Here is a 23,043-nt window from a genome sequence, read left to right as displayed (position 1 = left end):
AGATGCTGTGGGTTTTTATGTACCAGGATGTTAACAGACATCCGATATAATGAAGTGATTGTATTGAATTTCTGGACTTTCAATGCATTTGAAATTTAGGACAGTAATGAAAGCATATCTGCTTTCATTCATATGGCAGATGTACATCACAAAACAAACAAATTTCTTGAACCAGAGCTGTGTAATACCAAACCTTAGGTGGCACTGAACACAGACCTCTGGAAAATTATTAAGTATCTATGGAGAAAATATAGAAGGTCTGTTCTGGTAATATATCGTATCCTGTAAACTTAAGGGGAAAACTGCAAAGAGATTCAAGCTATGCTGCTGTTTTTGCGAAAATTTTAACACCTGTGCTTCTATCTCAATTTGTGCCAGCGTTCAGTTGCTCAGAAATAATCAGATTTGTACTCTAACTTATCTATGGGTGAGCATGGGGATACAGACACTATCAATTAAAGTACAGGACACTGTTTGGGAAATATAACTCTAATTTCCTTCCTTAAGCCACTATTAAGAGGCATAAGTATATGTAACAAATTCTAAATTCTTTTTATGGCAGATATCCGGCATCAAACCAGAATAATTCAACTGTATAAAGAAGAATGTGGCATTTGAGGATATTTCTGAAGTAGAGAATCCCATCTTCACTGCACCTGACTGGGAATCCTGATGCCCCTTCTGTTGCCCCACACAATGTGAACTGTAAGATCAGTGAAGAAAACAGTTTCTGAAGTGGGAAAAGCTTTCTCTTTTACGGGCTGTTTGTTTGTTTGTTTTAAAGTTACACTACCCTCAGACTTTGCTTAAATATATGGGACTGCATGCTTCTTTACATGGGGATACCTTTCACAGTAAAAGGTAATATGTTCTAGGATATATTGATAAACAAAAGTTACAATTTCCCTTGTAGTGCAGAGAATCATTGTGCTGATGAAATTTATAATAGTTTTGATACAGATTATTAGAAAATAGGATAATTATTTCTAGCAAGTAAGAAACAGGAACAGTTGAGAGGTTAAAAAAAAAAAGATACTTTAAAAGAGAAGTCCTTGGAAATTTAAAAAAAAAAACAAAGGAGGAAATAAGTAGGATGTGAGAATTTCTTATAAAGAGAAACTTAAGAGTTGGCTACTGTTCCCCACATGTAACCCTTATTTTTTCAAGGTTTATAAACTGTGAGTTTCGTTACTTTTCTGCATGTGTAACTTGACAAACATTGAAAGGATGATAATCAGCTTTTACTATCTCAAAGCCTCTTTGACAACTTTGAATTAAAGACATTTGAGGTAGTTGAGGCAGTTATTCTTAGACTTCTAATAAAGTAAGTCTGTTTACTTTTCTAAACATGGCAATAAGACTCTCAAAAAAACAAACTCAAAAAGAAGTATTCAAGTTTAATTTATATGGAAGAAGCTAAACAGTTGTTCTTACTTCTACCTTTCTTTAAACAAACCTGCTTGCTTTTATGAACAAGGTTCTAGTTCTTTCTCATCAATAGTCAGAAAAGAACAGATGTCAAAAAGGAAATTTGTACATTAATTATGTTATTTTGTACTTTTGCAAGCTGCAGCCCACAACATTACTTTGGGTACTATAGACAATAAATACCTATAAGTATCTTCTGGATAGGTTTTTTGTACATAGTCCTGCAATTCCATCTGTGCCTTCTCCTGGAATTTTTCTATTTGGGTTGAACTGGTCAGACCAGGGTGATCTAAAGAAACAAAACATTTCTGTATGTCGATTGTTTCCCTATACATTGTGAAATATATGTAGTTATAAGATTCTTGCATTTCATTCCATTTAAATATTTCTCTTGTATTGTGATGTTTAACATGTTAGCTGTATAAAGGAAACGACTCAGCATTTGCTTCCTGGCATCAGAATCAGATTGCTCACTTCTCTCTGTGTGTATCCACAAGAAAGTGGAAAAAGATTAAGCCTGTAGTTATGTACCAGGCAATGACACTCCTAGTTTACGTTCCTAACCTTGCTTTTTCAAATGTGTTTGTGATTTTGACTAACTATGCTGACTGAGTGGTATCTAGGATTGTTTTCTTGACAGATCAATTTCTTGACCTTCCTAAGTCTGTCTTGTGTTTTAATTCAGCTGGCTCAGCTCCTCAAAGACAGTCACATAATCAGAAAAATACCCAAAATACCACATATCTGACTATGCCCAAGTATCTTCAGTGTTGCATTCAAACTGCTCTTCCCTTGAAAAGGGACAGAGCTAGCTTAAATTTGGAGTTTCTTGCTCCTACAACTTGAATAAAAACCCTAATAAAGCTAACCCTAATGATACAATCTGCAAAAACAAATCGAAAGCAAATTTCAGGACACCAGTATCTTCTAATTAAAGTAAGTTTTATTATAAAGAGAAAAATAATATAAATGAAAAAAAAAAACCAATACCCCTGACAACAAGATACTCCTTTTCTTTGTATTTTCCTAAATTCAAAATGGTAAACACATTTGAATTAAAGTAAATAATTTACATTTCTGAGCAAGAGTTTCCCTTTCATTGAAGTCTGTCAACAGTTCTAAATTAACCTTTCTGTGTCCCAGGAACATTTCTCCACCTTCCCATTTCTTTAGTGTCCTTACCTTATTATTCCAGAAAATCTCAAGTGTCTTCTTGGAGTTGATCATGTTTTAGTTGTCTGCTGTCTTTTTTTTTTTTTTTTGGTAACAAATCGAAGACAGCCTGTTTACATTTAGTTTGGAGATTTCGTGGAAGCTCCATGTAAAATACAGTGGTATTTCTGCTCATATTTCAGTGATTCCTCTTATGAGTGTATTAGAAATATTAAAATTGAAGCCAATTTCTTTTTGTCACTGTGTGAATGTATTTCCCCTAATCCTTCCTGCTATTTGCTTCACTAATATCACTAGTACACGTCCCAGATAACTTAGTACTCACAGATTCTCACCTGAAGGTAACAGTCTAGTCTTCTAAGGCGGGTGTACAGAAAGTACCCGATATATCAAAACTGTAAATAACATGGATGTTGCTCCAAATTTATTTTTAAAACACATAATGTTTGTGATAAATCATTATGGAACAATTGTTTAATCTACAGCTTAACATATCAGTCTCATCTCAAGACATTAGTCTCATTCAAATAATTGCTAAAATATTCACATATGAATGCTTATTATTTGAAAAGACATGGTTACTAAATTCCTTACCAGGGCTAAAGAGGACTATAGCTTTAAGGTATGCATATTCATATCCATCAATATCAAGCTTGGCCATGCTGTTACAGAACTCCTGAAGTTTCCAGATGTGTTCCATGACTTGCTTTATTCTGTCTCCAGAAAGTTTATCTACAAAAAGATATTGCGTACTATTTCACATGAGCTCAAGTATATCTGATATATTTACTTGTTTTATAAAAGGATATTGGTGAAGTGACATTTTAAAGTCTTTTGTGTCATTCGCTATCTTAAAACCACTTAACATGTAAGGATAGCCTGAATAATTATGGAAGTGAAGATTTATAAAGCCGAGTCAGACACAGGGCTAGCAGTTAACTCTTTTGCGTAATTTTGCCAGTACAGCATAATCTGCAACACCAGTCTTATTCTGGTACTGTTCTGAGCAGAGAGTCTCAAATGATGGTGAATTATTCTACAAATGGCTAGAGTGATTCTGGCAATGAAGGGAAGCACAAAACAAATGCTATCACGCAATCCTAATTTTAAATTCAAACATCTTTTCCAGAAATCAATGCAAGAGCAGCAATAACGCGCTACGTTTTCCTCTATCTGACTTTAGAAGTGAATTTTTCGTATACTGTGCTAAAGTGTCTTTTTTCTTTTTGATGAGGTAGATTCACTTAAATGTATGTACACACATTCTTTGATCATTTGAAATATCATGTTCCTTATGTTGGCTTCATATTCTTTCTTAAAATGTTGATTCAAAAAAAATCTTCCATGATTTGTGGATAAGTTACAATTGAGTGGTATTAGCTGCTCAGCTGGGGAGGGAGAGATTTCTATTTTGGTAAATATACCTTCTCTCTGACTGCGTTTGTGCAGACTAGTCAAAGAATGAAAACCTTAGAGATTACGTTAAGACAAATCTGTGAATATATCATTACTGTTATCGAACTTCAGAGATAAATCAATTCACAAGAGATAAAACTTTTTCTCAAGAAACACATTAGTATTATTTTATTCCAGCCATGATATCTAATGCTAGTATTTCATATAATTGTAACTTAAATATTTTACCTTTGTCTGTATAGCTAATATTGTATATGATTGCTTAGACCCGTGTGCCTTAAACTGAATCTTTGATGTAATTTATGATTATTTTACATATTTTTTGAAACCACAATAAAAAGATTCAACAGAAGAAACATTTTTTGCACAATGTCTTGAAATAAAAATGAAAGCATAATCTAAATTTCTAATTACATGAATTGTGATAATGAGTTTTTAGTTACTGAAGATGGATCAAGACAGACATGATGTAATGTTTTTATTTCTATATTAAGTAGGGAACAATGGTGCAGAAATAGGAAAAGTGAAATTTAATTCCACAGTTTTCAAATAGCCTCATCACTAATATGCTTCCAAGATAAAGTTCTGAAATTTCTTACTTTTTTTTGAATTTTAAAGTTATAATACACAATATGGTAGCTTTGCAGAAAAGATAAATAAAACAAATCATCAACAAATCATAGTAAACCAAACAATCCTGTTTTCTTGGCCAGTCTCAGGTAACATAGTATGACTGGCAGTACAGGTTGTAAAACAATTTTTTTTTTTTTCTTCTTTTTTGAGACTGGGAATAGAAGTGGATCCAGTTTAAGGCTGTAGTAGCCCACCACTTACTCTGCCACAAACTCATTGCTGGGGTTTAGGTAGAACACACAGCTCTATTCTGACAGATACAGCTAAAAACCCAACTCTGTGCAGAACATACAATGTGCATACTTCCCTACTGGTCTTTAAAACTCTTGCCTTTCTGTGCAGGAAAGGAGCATCAGTTTGTTTTATTTTCAGGGCTGTCCAGGCTCTCTTAAATTACAAAAATAACCTCAACACCCACCCCTCCCCTCTTCATTATGAAAGCATACTATCCATTTATGAATCAAATTTCTGTCTAATTTACTTTATCATAATCAATTTAATAAAGTAGATTAAGACAAATACTAGGACTGAAGGATATTAAACATATTATCTACTTTTTTAATATTTTATAGTTCTATAATCAATTTTCATTCTCCTCAGTAAAAGCCTATTTTCTAATTTTTGCTGTATGCACAGTAATGGCACCACAAAAATCATCAAATGGATCACTACCAAATAGTATTCTGCAACTACTTTTAACTCACATTTAAATTTAAGCTAGTTTTCATGTAATATGCTGTGTTTGCAGAGTTTAAAGCTGCTAGTGTTGTTTTTTTCCTCCTATTAAAAAAGGAATGTTACTTTCACACTAATTAATCATATTGATTGGGAGCAGCAACCTTAAAGAAAAGAATGAAAAAAAGCGCAACCCTAACAGATTATAATCTATTCTAGATATAGTCATCATTATCAACAAGCCAACACTGAATTAAAAAATAAAGTTGCATATATCTTCTCAAGAGTGTCAAGAAAATAGGTGGTTTAGTGCTTCACAGGGTACTTCAAAATACATTAATCATTACTGCATTATAGCAGCATCCAAAACCATTATGCTTGCAAGAACAGTCTTGTTGTGATACTTGGCAAATGCTATAGTTTTATATTGCAAAGAGGAGAAGGAAAGTTCTGGAAGGAAAATAATCTGGTGTGGCTTGGAAGAAGACGTCATTATTCTAAGAGGGGAAAAAAAATTTTTAAATTAATTTGGAAGGGATGAAAGCTCTGTGAGCACACCCAGCTTTAGGATACACTTGTCTTTCTCTGTACTGCCATCAGATGTGGAAGACAGGAGAGTACGTCCCCCAGCCTTATGCCTGTTTCTTCTACGGTACTTCTATCCCCCAGAGATCTCCACGAGGTCAGCGTAACAAACCTGGCAGGTCACCAGAGGAAAGGTAATTATGCAAGAGAAGGCTTCTCCTTCCCCTGGGTCCGGGGGAACAATCCTGCCACTGACGAGGACACACCTCGTGGGAAATGCTATGCAAACATCTCTGCAGCACTGACAGGACTGAACATGTCCAAGAGTGACACAGTGAGAACGTACCTTCCTGTATGCTGTTCTGGAGGTGGTTGACAATGGCTGCGAGGATGGTGGACAGACTCATCACCTGTGCACACTGTGCTAGGCCCAAGGTAAACAGCTCATTCCAGCAGGCACGCACGAGGCTGGTATTACAGTCCTGCCTGTAGGCAACAATCCATCAGACAACTGTAGGTAGGTTTTGTATCAGGTTGGTATTACCCTATGTGCAATTATGTTAATTTTAACAATTAATAATAAGGATTAATATATTGCAAACCCCTTTACTAAAAGGCATATATTTAGGGCATTACAAGTATTTCAAAAAGCCAAAAGAAGTGATGGGCCAACTACAGGAAACCATTTTGGGTTGTCGGTAAAGCAGTGCTCTACAAATCAAACATCTGCTTTTGATTTGGCTTTAGCTTCTGTAACCACAGTAACAGCAGATATTGCAGTTCTCCCCTCCTCTGCCATCTTTTATCTTATTCTTCAAAAAGGAGAACACTGCATAGTCTTCACACATTTTAAAGAATTCATTAAAAATTAAAACAGTATCATCATTTAAAAATTCAAAACAGCTGAAAAGTGTTCAGATCAGTGCTTAAATTCATTAGAAAGCAAACTGTTCAACAGAATATGTCCATTTACCCAAGAGCTTGAAATGCAGGTATAGACCTAGCCCAGTGCATAGAGAGGAAAAGTAGTCGTGACGCTGACTCACAGATGTAGTGTACGTTAAGGTACTCCGGCATGGGACTGGGCATTGTCAGCTGCAGAGAAATAAAAGTACAGTACAACATACACAGTTCAGACATAAACCAGTTTTTATTATCAATGAAATAACCACCAAAACCACTCAAACTACTCTCACAGTCTGTCATAAGCAACTGTGTGACGAGAAATTGTCAAAGGAAAACTGTACTAAAGAACTCATTACTACTGGCAAGGAATGCAAAATGGAACTAGGAGACACAAAATTATGTGGGAGAGCGCTCAAATGTTTCCTTTTAAATGTTTTAATACTCATTAATTAAATCTATGAATTCCGTTGCTCTGCGGAGCATTGGCTAGCATCACAGTGTTATAAAAGATCTTTTGAAACATTTACAAAAGAAGCAAAATAAAATATAAAATCTAAATATCTCAAATGGGAGTCCTGTGACAGGAATCTAAAGTCACGAAACACCCTTAATGGGAATAAGCAGGTTATGATAAATGTTTGACTATATTAAGTATTACTTATTTCAGTCATGATCTTTGTATCTCTTGGAACACTGCAATTTGATTGCAGCAAGATGAACACCCTTGTTATTTCTTACACACTGTTTATCAAACATGGCTTTGTTCGTATTCAGTTGAAGCTGAAGCATCTCTAAAATGCAAGACCTTTTTTGGTGGTCTAACCATAAGCATCTAAGATGGCACTGTAACCTTTCTTTATATAAAGGAGCCTTTTAGATGAAAGTTTTACACTATCTGGAATTATAAATGGATTAAGTAAGATATCATACTATGTGGATGAAAGTGAGTATCAACAGCACCGGAAAATGAAATAAATTTTAAAGCATCCTTCTATCTATGAAAAGGTCTTATGAAATAACACCTATACTCTTTAGATATGGCATGCAAGAGTGAACGTTATATTAGAAGCTTTCTAACAGCAGATGTTACCCTATCTTATATTGCCAAAATTAAACATAAGAATAAAGAAAACACAGTAAACTAATTTTGGGTTATGTCTTACGTGTTAGTTTAGTTAGACATTCAGAGAAGCACATACCTTAAACGTGACATGTGTATCTGTAAGCAGGGGTCCTTCCACTTCAATAATTGGTGTTGACTGATCTCTACTGATTACATGAATATTCCCTCCTCCTGTAGGATCCATCCCATCTGCCAGGTTATGAGCGGCTGTACCATCTGTGGTATTAAGTGCTTTAGCCAAAGTATCAAATGCCCTGGAGAAAAAAAAAAAAAAAAAAAGTCATAACAGTGAAAGAGTGCTTCCTCACACCTCAAAAAAATTCAGAGTAATGATCAAATTAAACTCCATAAAGCATTTCCACTTAGAGGTGACATATGCAGGAACTGTTTATGCTGACACAAGGTCAGACTTATTACAGCCTGTCCCCTCTGTACTGTTCAGACATTAATAATAGATCTGCCCATATATCGCTGGTAAAAGGTCTCCCCTGTAAGGGGGGAACTTTATACTATTGTAAATCCCGCTCTAATAGTTTTATACTAGTATTTGTGCTAGTAAAGGGCATTATTGCACTTACCATTCACTATCCCCTCCTCTCACCTTGGAATGTTCAACAGAATATGTGAGGATTATTGACCAAATGCACTCCCTGTCCTTGAAGTCCAGTTTCTCAGAATAGTGGCAAACAGTGTGGATCTCTTCTAGACAACATGCCTGAATTTCCTTAAGATGAGATATGGCCAGACACTCCTGATCTCACAGTACAGACAGAGCCTTAGAAACATTGTGACAGTAACATAAAACAGACTGGTCCCTGGACTCCTTTATACTCGAGCTGTAGCTGGGCCATTGCCAAAGTAAGGCAGGGTAAATTAACTTTTTATGATAACAGAGCTGAGATTTAAAGAAGCATTTTGTGCTCCAATTTCATACCAGCAGACAGTAGCGTGGTATAGTGCTGTTTTGCCAGTATTTTTGTCAAGAAGTTGGGTGTGTGTGTATTGGATTTTTTTTTTTCTGCTTTAAAGAAAGAGTACCAGGTTGACATAAGTTGAAGTTGCAGTGTCAAGTGTTTTTAAATATCAGTTCACTCACTTGACAAGTTTAAATAAAAGACTTAAGAACCTAGAGTTAAGCTTCTCAAAAATTTTCCACTTGAGAAAGAATGGACAGTTTTGAGGCCAAGTATTTTATTTATTACACTATACTGCCAACTTTTGTCCTTCAACCCACCAACTCCCCCCAAAAACCTTCAACAAAAACCCCACCCATGCAGATCTCAAGTTCTGCGGGAAATTTTAAGATTCCATGTTCCTACTCCCCATTTTTCTTATTACTAAAGACAACAAAGACTTCAAACTCCTTCTAAACATTAAAAAAAAAACAACGTTTATTAATCTTAGTTTAACAACATTTTCCCCTACATTACCAGCAGGTATTATGACAGCACAATCTCAAAAAGAGATCTGCAGTAATACAGACCCCTAAAGAGCAGGGCTAAGGGCACGAGCATTGCACAGGAGAAGCTTCCATATAACAAGCCTATCAAATAAAACAATACCAAAGTGTCGCTATTTTCAGACTCTCTCAAGGTCACAAACTAGTCATTTATTATTTTCCCCAGTAAGAGATCTGGTCTAGCTTCAGAACACTACATTTATAACACAGGACAGTTTTTCACAAGAGAACAGCCAAACCTGGATTTCTAAAGAATTTTGTGTTTCAAAGCAGGTGCCACCTCTACTATGTTTGGTGTCAAAACACTAAATTACTTTCGTGAATGAGTGTAAGTACACATGTACAAATTGGATTGATAATTAAGATGCAAATGTAAACGCATACCGTGTAATCTCACTTGCAGATTGCTCTTCTTGTTGAACTTCAGAAGTATCTCCGTTATTTAGTGACTCACTGAGATTAGCAAGCGATGTTACAACATTGGCTAGTGTTCCTAAAGCACCCTGGCTTGTTTCAGCCTAAAAAGGAAGAACCGTATTAGTAGATCGAAATTTTAGGTGATGTATCATACATAAATTTTTCCCATTTTTAATCTCTGTGTTCTTTTTCCCTTATACCTCTTCCTTCCTCCTGAACATCTACCAGGAGAACAATGTCCCACAATGATCTTTAAATCCTATTGCAGTCATCAATCCCAGCCCTGGCTGACATGCCATGTGGGAACCCCCTACAGCTGACCTTCTGCAGAAATATGCCCATGAAAAGAAATCATGTTCCTCAGGATTTGATCAGCTCATTACCTCCATTTGTACAAATCTTCAGACTTAGCCCAACCTTATCTTCTCAAGAGCAAGTATGTCTATCTACACAGCTAAAATACTCTGAACAAATAAATAGATATGTTCAGAACTTAACTGAAAGAATAATACCTTGGAGTCAGCAGCTAGGAGGACTGTACCATCATCCCTGATCAAAGGCTGCTGAATATTCACAAGCATTCCTGGATCAAGAAGACCTGCTGACCTGTTCAAAAGCATAAGGCATGTGACAGTCAATAGTATTTTACATTAATCAGAAGGACGTGTAACAACCTATGTCAGAATAAGAGGCATTACCAATTTTTAAATTAACAATTTAATGAAGCTCAAAGTTTATTCATCAGAATTTACATCTTTCTGAAACAGTTTCCAAAACTAGCTTGAAAGACAGGAAGACTGGAATATGTTTTCCTTTCCTGTGCAAAAGCAATTACAGCTTCCCAAACAGATATCCTCTCATTTGCTTTTTATGATGGTTTATTCTGTCTTAAGAAAGCTTGTCTTCTCATGCTCTCAGAATTAATTTAATAGCTCTAGAGTTATACGTTAGACTTCAGAGGAAGGCATAACTGTACATTCCAAGTTAGACAACAGACAGCACTGGAAAAAAAGTTCTCTTAGAAAATACGTTTTACATTCCAAAATACAGCCATAAACACTCATGTAATCAAGGTCTGCTTAAAGTCTCTACTGCCTTTCCTTCTGCTACTTTTTGACCAAACATCCTTTCCCTTTGCTGTATCTAATTTAGGGAGACTGGGAAATTTCTGCAGGCAGCAAGGGTAAGTTTGTTACTTATAGAACACTCAAATCTGCATAACCCAAGACAGATGCTCACACAATGGGTTCAGGCCACAGGGAACGTGTAGTTTAAGGGGTCCGAGACTAACGCTGTGAACTACTGCAGGCAGCAACTTATCCCCTGTTATGCAAATCTGAATCCTACATAAATAATAGAAGGTCACACTTAATAATACTGTTTATAGGACTGTAAGGGATCTGTAGCACAAGGAAATCTAAAGAAGCAAATATGTCTGTGAGCAGTACTTTTAAACAATCTGACTTGCAAACCAGAACAATTCTCCAAGAAATTTACAGCCCAGTCTTCCTAACTGCAGTGTCATCTGTTGAACAAATAATGTGAATATTGAGATCCAGTATCTTTAGGTGGTTATTGTGCACTCATAAACTAACTGGACCTACAAATTTTAAAATGCAATATTTAACCTAGAGTTCTTTTAAATTCTATTCAGAAAAAGACAAATCTGCCTCTGTTTATTACAATATGCACTTCCATGCCCACTGCCTGTAGACAACTGAGAGTACGGGAACCATCTCAGAATATCTCCCTGTATCAAAAGGAAGCTGCTGTTGCTTTGCTGTTGTTGAAACCAGCCTCTGGAGATCTGAATCAGCAGACACTGCAGTCTTTTGGTACTGTGCTTAGGGGAAGCAAGTCAGACTGAGTCTGCCATTTGCAGATTTGGTTTCAGAGAGGTGCTAACCTGAATGCTTCACAACGTAAGCCTACATGCTTTTTGTTTGAGTATCATATATTTGCCCTGCCTGTGCTTTGACTTGACTGGACAAGAGCCAGCTCTGAACTGAAAACCACCCAGCTGTACTCAAGACATAAAAACTTCCATGAGAAGCAGAATAGTCTAGGTTGGTCTTGGTAATGGAAACAGATGATTTGTGAATTGGAGCTCTTTTCTATCCAATTCTTTAGAGCAGAGGGGAAAAAAAGAGTACAGGTGTGTCTGCAAAGTCCTATACACAACAACCTTGAACCAGGCCCATTAAACTGAGGTACTCACCGTGTCCCATCTTTATCTGCCACAAATGTTGGAGTTGCTATTAGAGGGCTTCGTAGATCTTTTCTGATATAGATTTTTTCAGTGGAAGCTGCACAGTTGGTTGGTTTTTCACGTTGCACGTCAAAAGGCTTTCTTTCACTTTGAACCGCTACATAAAGACAGAAACATGGAGATTTGAAAGGCAATAATTCAACTGAAAAATGCAGAAAGTAAAATTCTCACAGTAGGATTTCAGTTTGCACAGTTATGATGGTGTACCAACTCAGTGCAAAACTGGAAATTTAATATGAAGACTGATGAAACAGAGGCTCCAGTTTTACTATACCTGTGATTATGTACATTTTTAACTAAGAAAGTCACAGATTGATCACTTGCTTTAAGTTTTGCTAAACTGGAGTCAAAGCTTACTATTTCATCAGCATTTAATAAGATGGAAGATTCTGCAAAATGTGTTTTCAAATTGTTTATTTTTTTTACAGGTAAAGCTATACCTAAATGTTAGACACAGTCATACCCTGGATGATTCAAAACAATGCAAACCGAGAATGAACACAGAAAAAGTCAAGACAGGCAAGTTACATGAGAGATGCAGGTTAATTCCCTGGGAATTAACTCATGTTTCTGCATGACAGGCAATTGACTCACATCCATTCATTCCACCCAGTTAGGGAACACTGTTCCAAAACTAACTTTTTCAGAATTTAAAATATTTTTACTTGTTAACTTGAAGAAAATAAGCTCAGTCTCCAATGTGCCAAACAAGTGTGGTAAATCTTTTATTAAAATAGTAATTAAGTGAAAAGTGCATCTTCATAATATTAACGTATTATTATTAAACAGATTACAGAAAGTTATCTGGAATCTAGGTCACTAAACTTTGCAAACTCCTCTACAGTCTGGGAGAACATCTGACTGCATTGATTTTTCACCTGAAAATGACTATAATAGAATGAATAAAAGACCAATTTATCATACAGCAGTTATTGCTCTAGAAGATTAACATTATTAACAAACAAACAAATTCAACCCTCCTCTATAGTCCTTTTGTATGCAACAGTAAAATACACGGATACGTGTCTCTGTATACTCATATCCAGCAAGAGTTACTTAGCTCCTGATTTTATCTCTACTAATATTGTTACTGTCAGCAAAATTTAGGGGATTAAAAGTAGGTATATCCATTTTGTTGGTTTGCTGGATACATGGACCCAACGCCCAATGAGTCAGTAAGCGTATATCCAAATCATATTGGGATGAGAACGGTTTAGCTTCTGGAAATGCAGAAGTTTCCCTTGCACAAACATCCCCCCCTACACTCAGCACAGTGTGTGCAAAGCACAACAATCATCACTAAAGATCTGGAGTTCCAGAGTGCAAATACCACAAAGATCTCCCTATTTACAGCTTAAAGTTCTGCCTCCCTTGAACTGGCTGGGACTTACCCTGCCTAGATCAGAGGGAAAGAAGAGAAAGGGGCGTTTGGATGCTAGTACTGGAGTTGTATGAAGCACTGCATACAAACATGAAAGCAGTTGTTTAGAACATGGCAGTTTATACAGTGCCTCATAATACAATGCTCACAAATAAACCAAATAAATATAAAAATTTAAAAGGAAAAAAAAGGACAGAAATATTTTCTATCACTGATTGAAAAGCAGCAGAAATAAATCGGAAGAAAAGCACATTCTGAATGCGGAACATCAAACCCAGATTTATGCCCATCCATGTTAAACTATTTTGTATTATAAACATACACTGTGTTTGTAACATGCATTCTAAGTGTGGCTCTAATTGAGCTCCTCTGAGACTACACTGGTATGAGACATGGTTCAAAGCAAATCACTGCTGCACCACAGACATAAAATGGTGATGAAAGAAAAGTATGGTAGGTGCTTTGGCTGCTGAAAGTTCTGTTGCCTTCAAGCAACATACACCAAGATGGAGAGAACACACTAAAAAGTTGTAGTCCACATTTATTATTTGGTAGGCACAGTATCACACTGGGTACTTAACACTCACATTCCATTTTCATGCCCATCTCTAGACATTTCTTAAGCCTACAGAACTGGCAGCGATTCCGATGGTGTTTATTGATGATACAGTCCTGGTTGCTACGACAACTGTAGGTCAAATTCTTCCTCACACTCCTTTTAAAGAAACCTTTACATCCCTCACAACTGACAGCACCATAGTGACGACCTAGGAAACATATATATTATTAGATGGAAATTACTTATATTTTGAGCATATAATTATTTATCTTAATGAAAACATTGCAAAAGTCAGACTTTAAATTTATTCTGTATTCTTATCATTGTTTTGGACCATGAAAGTGTTGTTAAACAGGAGGTTTCTTGTTTACCTATTGTCAGGGCTTTCTGGTGGGAGAGTGGAGAGAAGAGGGGAAGGCTAAGCCTATGAATGAGAGGCCTGTGAAGTGGTAGTTCCCATTCTGGACAATACAGATGCAATGCTATCTGCTGTTACAGATTACTGGTTTCATGAAAAGAACACAGAGGCTAAGAGTTGAAGTAATTTCAGAATATAAGTAATTTTACAATAAAATCTGAAATGCAATCTTAATATTAAATATCTATCTGTATAAATTCTGACATGGTTTTAATTATATAACACTTAAAAAAATAAAAGAAAGCAAGACAGAGAGACAGAAAAGTTTCTCTGTAGCATAAAAGCACAGTCTGCTTCCTTGGCTAATGTAGAAATTTTACCTCATAGACTCCTTGTTACTGCATGGATTTGAAACACTGAGGATTCACTTGATCTCTACTTGCCTTTTTCTGCAATAGTAAAATACCAAAATCTACTGGGAAGTCTTCAGTTCGTTAGAGAGCACTAAGGAGTGTTTTCCTGGAGCGGGCAGACTTTTCCAGGTGACATGTTTATTGCATGCTTTCCCTTAGCTGTGGGGAACTGGACCAAATGCTTCAAACAGTCTCAGTTAACAGAAGCTATTAAATCATTATTTCGTCTTTCAGCACATGCCAATTTATCACACACTCCAGTTGAAGTACAAACTAATATTCCAAGCAGAGTTTAACTATTCTGTGTGTACAAAGTATAATGTTACATTTTTCCATTTTAGACTCAATTGCTTTTGCCATCAGCGTGGCTAAAAATCAGTTAAAGTACATGAAATCTCCTCCCTTCATCCCAGTCATCCTTTCAATCACTTTCCTTGAATACTGCTTTCTATGCTTCCTTACCTGATGCTTTATCACCACAGACTACGCAATATTCTACTACCTGGGGCCGCTGAACATCAGCTTTTCCTAGCAAACGTTCCACTGAAGCAGAGTCTGTCACTATCTGAAAGAAAATTCCATAACAGAAAGAGGTAATTAGCCAATATTTTCTTCTGACATGAAAGTAAAGAGCTTTGCCCACAGAACAAGATTGGTGTATCAACTGAGAAGAGGTGGCTGAATCTGAGAGTAAGTACGACATGTGGAATGAAATGAAGTAGTATAAAATGCAAGTTAAGGAGAGTTTTTACTGTCAATAGCGAGACTGTTCAAGCAGTCATAGCAAAACAAGTTCCGAGTAAAACTCCTAGCTTTGTGCAGTACAAAGAAGCTTCCTCCCTTGTGCAGTCAATGGCATTCTTCCCTTCTCACAATTACTCTCAAACAGCTGCTATATTTTAGCCAAAGACGCTGTATTTCAGAGGCTGTTCCCATCTATCCCTTCTCTAGCTATTAGGGGTATATGGTTCAGAGAGGACAGTCTGAAGCTGAGATCCATTACAGAAACAGCTTCTGAAGGCCTTGCATCTCAAACTTCTGTTCAGAATATTCCACTTAAAGGCAAAAAAAATTTTAAAAACTCCACCCCTCTGTAACATTAGATAACCCTTTTAGCATAGTAAAATCAATTTTAGAAGACTGTTAATACCATTTTTCAAATATTTACTAAGAATGATACTTCTCCTTGTAAAACATTCTCTGTTGTAACAGTAGCAACAGGGACCAGGTGCCTTTTTTTTTCCTAGAACTTCTAGGAAGAAATCTCAAATTTAACTTATTTGTGAAATATTGTCTCAGATTATTGTTTATATGATTTGTTTTGCAAAACTCCTGTTGGTGTGCGTTATGCTCAAGACCCCCAAACAACTATGACAGAGGACAGCCTCTGCTCCAAAGAGCTTTTACTGCAATGTCTTGATACTGCATTGGGAATGTAAATTTGCTCAGGTGAGCAGTATCTCTGTATATCTGTGAACCCTGAACAGACCATCTGAAATCCTGACACTCCTCACAAGTACCATCTTAAGTCTTTGGAATTTTAACGAGAACACACAACAAGGGGTGATGAGTGCAACAGAATGCATGAGGAACATGAAGACAGGAGGATTTATGATTGAGTGACGAAGACTACAATTAGTATGGTCTAATCCATGTCATTAGATCTTTAGAGAACTATTGCAATTTGTCTTAAAGCAATTATAGACTTAAATAATCTAAAAAACAAAAACTAAAAAGCCAAAAATCTATGGTCCATCCCAATTACTACATTTACCTGAATTCTGCCTGGCACAATGTTGTCTGTGGTGGTAAAGATAAGCTGTTTGGCATTGGATGCCTCAGGCGCAGCCAGTATCACCTTTCCTGCACCAGTTCCATCTGGACTGGCTAAAATAAACTGTTGCTTTGGAGACACAGCCGAGTCCACTGCTGTCACTATCTGGATTTTTTGACCTGTTTGCTGATCTGTCACAATCTGTAAAACACATTGAAGACTTTTATGAGCCACAGTAAACTTTACGTTTTAAAACCTTTCATTCTGTCTCAGAATTATATGATACTCTCTGATAACTGTCCTTGTTATTTATTATTTTGCTGTTTGTACACTTATTACACTGGTGCAAAGTTATTGCATCTGCCTATATATGTGCAAAACAATAAAATCAAACCAAATGTCTATAATATATATGTATCATACCTACCACAGATGGAAAATACTAGACAGTTGTGAAGAGTGTGAGTCTGATATCGTTAATAATGAAGAAATAGGGGGAGATACTGTAATCATATTTAACTGCTCAAAAGGACTTACATATAGTGGGTCCCAGACAGAGTAAGAACAAATATAAAGTTAAGGATTGTGGCTGATGAATGACAGGGTATACTCTGCCTAATGAGACAGCATCACAGAAATTTCATGGAATCCTACAATACCTTGAATCCGATGGGACCCATAAGCATCTTTGAGTCCAACTCCCTGCTCCTCACAGCTACCTAACACTAAACCATTTCGACTAAGAGCACTGTCCAGACACTCCCTGAAGGCTTGGTGCTGTGAACGTTCCCTGGGGAGTCTGTTCCAGGGACGAACCACCCTCTCAGTGAAGAAAGTTTCCCTAGTGCAAAGCTTTTGATGTTGTCCTGCATGACATCCTTGTCTCTAAATTGGAGATACACAAATCTGACAGATGGACCACTTGGTTGGTAAGGAATTGGCTGGATGGGTGCACTTGAGAGCTGCCATTGACAGCACAATGTCTGAGTGGAGACCATTAATGAGCAGCCTTCATCAGGGGTCGGGGCTGGGACCGGTGCTGTTTAACACCTTTGTTGGGGACATCGACAGTGGGATGAGGCACCCTCAGCGAGTTCCCCAACAACACCGAGCTGTGTGGTGCGGTCACACGCTGAGGGCAGGGATGGGCCATCCAGAGGGACCTGGTCAGGCTGGAGAGGGGGAACGTGCAAACCTCATGGAGTTCAACAAGGCCAAAGCAAGGTCCTGCCCATGGGTCGGGGCAATCCCCAGCACAAACTCAGGCTGGGCGAGGAGTGGCTGGAGAGCAGCCTCGAGGAGAAGGACTTGGGGGTGTTGGTGGATGGAAAACTGCCTGTGAGCCACCAACAGGCGCTGGCAGCCCAGAAAGGCCCCGTGTGCTGGGCTGCACCCAGAGCAGGGTGGGCACAGGGCCAGGGGGGGATTCTCCCCCTCTGCTCCGCTCTGGGAGACCCCCCTGCAGGGCTGGGTCCAGCTCTGGGGCACCAACAGCAGAAGGACACGGACCTGCTCCAGCGGGGCCAGAGGAGGCCACGGAGATACTGGGGGGGCTGGAGCCCCCCTGTGAGGACAGGCTGGGAGAGCTGGGGGGTTCAGCTGGAGGAGAGAAGGCTCCAGGGAGACCTGCACAAAGGAAATGGTACTCAACACTGGGGATGAAGACAGCCTACTACTGAATTTTGGACAAGACAGCTTTTCAGGGACTCTTTAGATTCTTATATTTACAGAAGAGAATAAGCCATTTTAGGTCTCATAAGCATAAACGTTTCAGTGCATTAGTGTATGGAGTCTACAAACATAACTCTCTAAAGAAGCTCGAAGGTTAAAGGACAATCATTACCCCTCAGTCTCATTGCCATAAAACTGTTAAGTTGTTAAGCTCCCCAGAATTTTGCCTGCGAGACTTCTTCAGCCTCCATCATTTTCATATAGGTCTTAACTAACAGGACAATTCACAGTGAAATCTAATCTTGGATTATGACTGACACCACTGGAGTATTGCCTGTATTTGTTTTGAGGAATAAGGAATACTCTTTTCTCATCCTAGTATTCTCCTTTACTGTGGAGTCATAGGTTTTTTTCAAAAATATCAGTGTTGTAAGGAGGTAGATTATTTTGCAGAATTGAACAAAAGTTGCAATGTAAATACCTTATGAATGCTGAATATTCATTATGCTTCAGTTATACATCTTGTGAGAACATCTACCTTGCAATGAAATATTGATACATATTGATATGGTTACTCTACCAGGCAAAATGGAGATTATGCTACCAGACAACTGTATCAACAATAGAAACCTTCCATCGTAACAGAATCCCGAGAGTCAGCATGTGAAACTGTCAGTGACTGTCTGATTCCACTTCATGTTGATAACTTTAAGGAATAACATCTTAGATAAAATACATAGGTAAGTGTTGTTAACTGAAGAACATCTCCTCAGTGCTGTCTATAAAGTAAAATCATAGAGACTTCTTTGTAATTTTTCACGGATCAGATATAAGCACTGCTGATAATAAATAAGACAAAAAAATAGACTGGATAAGAAGTAAATTATATTTAGATTCATAAGAAAAATTAATGTACATAATTATACATGTTGCAATCTGAATCTTTGAAAATGGTATTACATTAAAAAAATTGTATCATGTATAGTAAGTATAATGACAATGTCAAAACCATTTCAAAGGTGTTTTCAGGGCTGTTCATGGGGGCAGTACCCACCCACCCTGATCTAGACATATCCCAAGACATATCCCAAGAAGATCCAGCCTGTGATGAAGGCTGCATTGCCAGGACTGTTCCAAATGCCCTGGGGCACAAGCTCCTCTTCTCCAGCACCACCTCTGGCAAGAAGTACATGGGAGTATTGTACGGGCCCACAACAAGGCCAAGGAGGGCAACAGCTCAGTGTTACAGTAGTGAACACTCCGGTAACATTAACACTTAACAATTCTTACAGCATTTGTCACCACACACTTCCTGATACCTTAGTGGTATCTTTAGATTATCCATCAGTAACCGACCCACTGTGCAGCACTCCCAGAGGCTAACACTATCCTACACAGGCTCCTCTCCCACTGGCTCCTAAACGTGAGAGAGAAGAATGCCCTTGGAGATAATCTTAGGTGTTCTGTTGACAATGTCTGCCATTTGCTATGGCTAGAGCTCAGCAGATTTGTAAACGTAGGCTAAGTTTAACCTCTGCAAATATTCCTCACTGACTACATCATCAATACAATTATCATTTACAGCCAACTAGTCACTAAATACATGCAGAGGCAGTAGAGTTTTAGTTCGCACTAAAAATTATCTGTTCTCACAAAATTTAAGGAAGTCCTCCATACACTTTGGTATACTTTTTTATAAACCTAAGTGGGAGGAGGAGAAAAAAAAAAAGTAATAGTTAGCTACTTAATCAATGGATTTTTACCTGAATGCGTTGTGGTGAAGCTACAGAGGAGTCTGTGGAAATTATCTGGATACGTTGGGAAGGGCTGGTCATCACTGGAGATTCAGATAGTGAAGTCTGAACAGTCTGCACCTGTAAATAACATACAGAATTTTCATTTACTGTTACAGTACTGAACACTTAAAAATACATATATTTATTAAAGATCAGATGGTCCTGTAGCATAGAACCGACATTAATTGGAAAGGTTACAGTCATTAAACCAACTTGGATTTGTTTTCATTAAATTATCAGAATGTTGGCTTTTTGGGGGAATAGAATGAATCTGATAGATGATCAAAACCACAAAACCACACCAACCCCACAACTACTCCCCCCAAATAAATCACTGGGCATTTACTATGTGATCCTTCAGTTTACAGAAGTGCAGAAATACTTTTTTCAACTTTTCATTATATATTTGCTTCATTTTTGGCTTCTGTAGAACAAAATATACCGTATACACAATAATGTATGTTAAATATTTCACCTTTTAATAATTTTAAAGTATTTTATGAACTACTTTTTTTAATTTTCAGGCAGCCCAGACTTATAAAAGCTTTCTCTAGGCCCCTAAATAAAAATGTCCTAAACCCCAGGAACACAGAAGGGAGAAGAGATATATGGAATCTGGTGGAAGAGTGCACAGAACTATCTGACCAAACTGGGCTTTAATTTTTATGTCTGTGACCTTATTTTATCTATGAAGCCTTATGAAAGTGTGGTGTCTATGCAGCTCACTTAAAAAATGAAATTGCTGTTTTTTCCTAGTAGAACAACAATTTTAACTGTCCAATAAGTATTTTTAAAGTGAAAAGTTAAAAGTAAGATGGCTGGTTATCTGGATATCTGCGTTTTAGACAGTAGAATAAAAGAGAATTCCAGTTATTCAGTGTGCTCATATCTTTCCCCCTTTTTTATTGTCCCCCAATTTCTCTTTTTCCTGCTTCGAAGTGGTGCAGATTCTTTCTGCAATCCATGCTCAACACATCGCCAATATATTCATCATGTATTCAGGTGTATTCAGTTAAGTCTTGTTATTCTAGTGAGGATTTCGCTGGCATGACAGATTAAATTTGGCACTACAACTGAGTATTACTGTTGTTCTATTCTCTATCTTTCTAGAGCACCAAACTATAATGCAAATATAGTTCTGAATACCTACAGAGAGTTTGAAAAACATCCCTTGCAACAGAGGAGAGGGAAAGCTGAATCATTCTGCTACTTCTAATATAGCAACTTAGAAGAAAATTACATAGGCTTATTTGTGTTGTACTCATTACAAAAGCTCTGCTTTCTTTGTGCATTTTACAAGTTACTAGTCTGTCACATGGCTCAATGTTTTGTGAGAAAATTCAAAACCAAGGAGATTAATTTGGTTCTAAAGCCATACACTGCATTTGTTCACCAGTATTTTCAAAAAAGTTGCCAAAATACTTGAACAGTCAGCATACACAAGATTACAGCAACTCCAGAGGTGACATTACTGTCTGCAGTCAACAGCACAACACGGATACTTTTTCTGTCACATTCTTTATTGAAAGTTACTATATAAAATAATGGAAAACCACAATAATATTTAAAAGACTGCTAACAGCAAATTTTACAAATGCAGCATATCTGAATAACAAGCACTGCAAATTCTAACAATACGATATAAATTTACACAGACATTCCATTTCAACTGGAATAAAATACTGCAGTGATGTACTCTATACAGAATGAACAGAATATGGCACTACGGATTTCTTCTACACTCAGTTTAACCCTTAACTACTTATTTGAAAACAACACATCTAGGCCAAAACTCTGTTTTTTTGAAAAATGTTCTATCAGTGACTTTGCAGCCTAGACTTTTATGTAAGTCTGCCTAATGCTAAATACTTACATTTTAAAACATATTTTACAATTTCATAATTTAAAATAATTTTATATTGTAAATGGTATCATTTACAATACTTTTGATGGTAAACAATAATTTGATTTTTCACAGATACCTCCTAAATGCACATTTATATTGGAGAATCTATAGGACTGTGTTTAGTGTATGACCGATTACAATAACTGCACTCTATACGGCAATTTGAGAGTATCAGATTAGTATCTGCAGCGACATGGCCAAACCCAAGAAGCTCACAAGTTGTTTTTATTAAATCCTCTTTTAAACAATCTTAGAATGATTTACTTATGAAAACCTATACAGCTGGACAACAGGGTAGTGTCCATTTAGTAATTATATAAGATTGAATGGAAAAATCTTGATTTTTTAAGTTTTCTTGTTTAATATACTAAAAAGTTCATCTGTGATGTAAAGAAAGAAAAACCAGTTTTGATAGCAAGGAAAAATTATTTCAGTCTCTTTGGAGAAGCAAAGGTGTTAAAATCCACAGCACTTCATGAAGCCATAGTGTGCTACTCTCCTATTGTACCATAAGCAGTCCCACGTACTGTAAAAGTAAAACCTAAATCGGATATACCATCTCTAACTATCTTTCACACACAGGTCACAAAAGTTGCATGATAAATGAGGAAAATGTACAGGAGAGATGTAGGAATAGTAGAATCTTCTAATTATTGGAGGATACAAGGCATCCAGCAGCGGAAAACAAGATGAGAAAAAAAACAAGACTTCCAAAACCAAGACTCTTAGAGGACACATTTGAACAATGATCTCCTTATCTTCCATGCCAAATTATTATCTAAGCTATGCACCCTTTGAAAAGTTTAAATCAGAACAAGAAGATGTTCTAAAACTGTCTTCCAATTCTTTCACCTTCAATTACAAAATCCTTAGCCTTTTTTTGAAGCATTTTTGAATGTTACACCACAATGCACTTCAGGCAGCTTGAAAATAAATAGAACTATTTTTCCATGTTGTTCAAGGATTTATAGCAGCTTATAAAAAGAATGCCAGTATATATATGGTAGTTGCACTAAAATTCTTCTTGAAATATTTGGGAACTAAACAACCGTTTCTTTTTTCTGGATTTGTAAAGTACCTGCTGTGAAGGGGTCCTAGTGTACAACAGTGGTTCCAGGTACTATGTCAATATGAAAACTAGTGCTTTATGCTTTAGAACAC

At 37.0% G+C, this 23,043-nt stretch overlaps 1 protein-coding gene across 11 annotated transcripts in view; it reads right to left on the bottom strand.

The window, feature by feature from the left end:
* Nucleotides 1-23,043, bottom strand: part of NR2C2 (nuclear receptor subfamily 2 group C member 2) — a 45,086-nt gene that overhangs the window by 11,627 nt on the left and 10,416 nt on the right. For 10 of the 11 annotated variants that reach the window (XR_012634315.1, XR_012634316.1, XR_012634313.1 and 7 more), the window contains 12 exons: nt 19,944-20,054; nt 16,510-16,710; nt 15,198-15,300; nt 13,993-14,172; nt 11,974-12,121; nt 10,268-10,361; nt 9,723-9,856; nt 7,956-8,133; nt 6,824-6,945; nt 6,197-6,336; nt 3,196-3,333; nt 1,612-1,717 (listed from right to left, as the gene is read on the bottom strand). Coding sequence is in view for 7 of the 11 variants with exons in the window: in XM_074914697.1 (XP_074770798.1) it covers nt 1,612-1,717; nt 3,196-3,333; nt 6,197-6,336; nt 6,824-6,945; nt 7,956-8,133; nt 9,723-9,856; nt 10,268-10,361; nt 11,974-12,121; nt 13,993-14,172; nt 15,198-15,300; nt 16,510-16,710; nt 19,944-20,054 (1,655 nt within the window). In the remaining 4 variants the exon portion in view is untranslated. The remainder of the gene's footprint in view (nt 1-1,611; nt 1,718-3,195; nt 3,334-6,196; nt 6,337-6,823; nt 6,946-7,955; nt 8,134-9,722; nt 9,857-10,267; nt 10,362-11,973; nt 12,122-13,992; nt 14,173-15,197; nt 15,301-16,509; nt 16,711-19,943; nt 20,055-23,043) is intronic. The other variant, XM_074914702.1, reaches the window with a different exon arrangement.

The sequence above is a fragment of the Athene noctua genome, chromosome 10 (genome assembly GCF_965140245.1).
Source record: "Athene noctua chromosome 10, bAthNoc1.hap1.1, whole genome shotgun sequence".
Lineage (NCBI taxonomy): Eukaryota > Metazoa > Chordata > Aves > Strigiformes > Strigidae > Athene > Athene noctua.
This window is presented reverse-complemented; position numbering and strand designations above follow the sequence as displayed.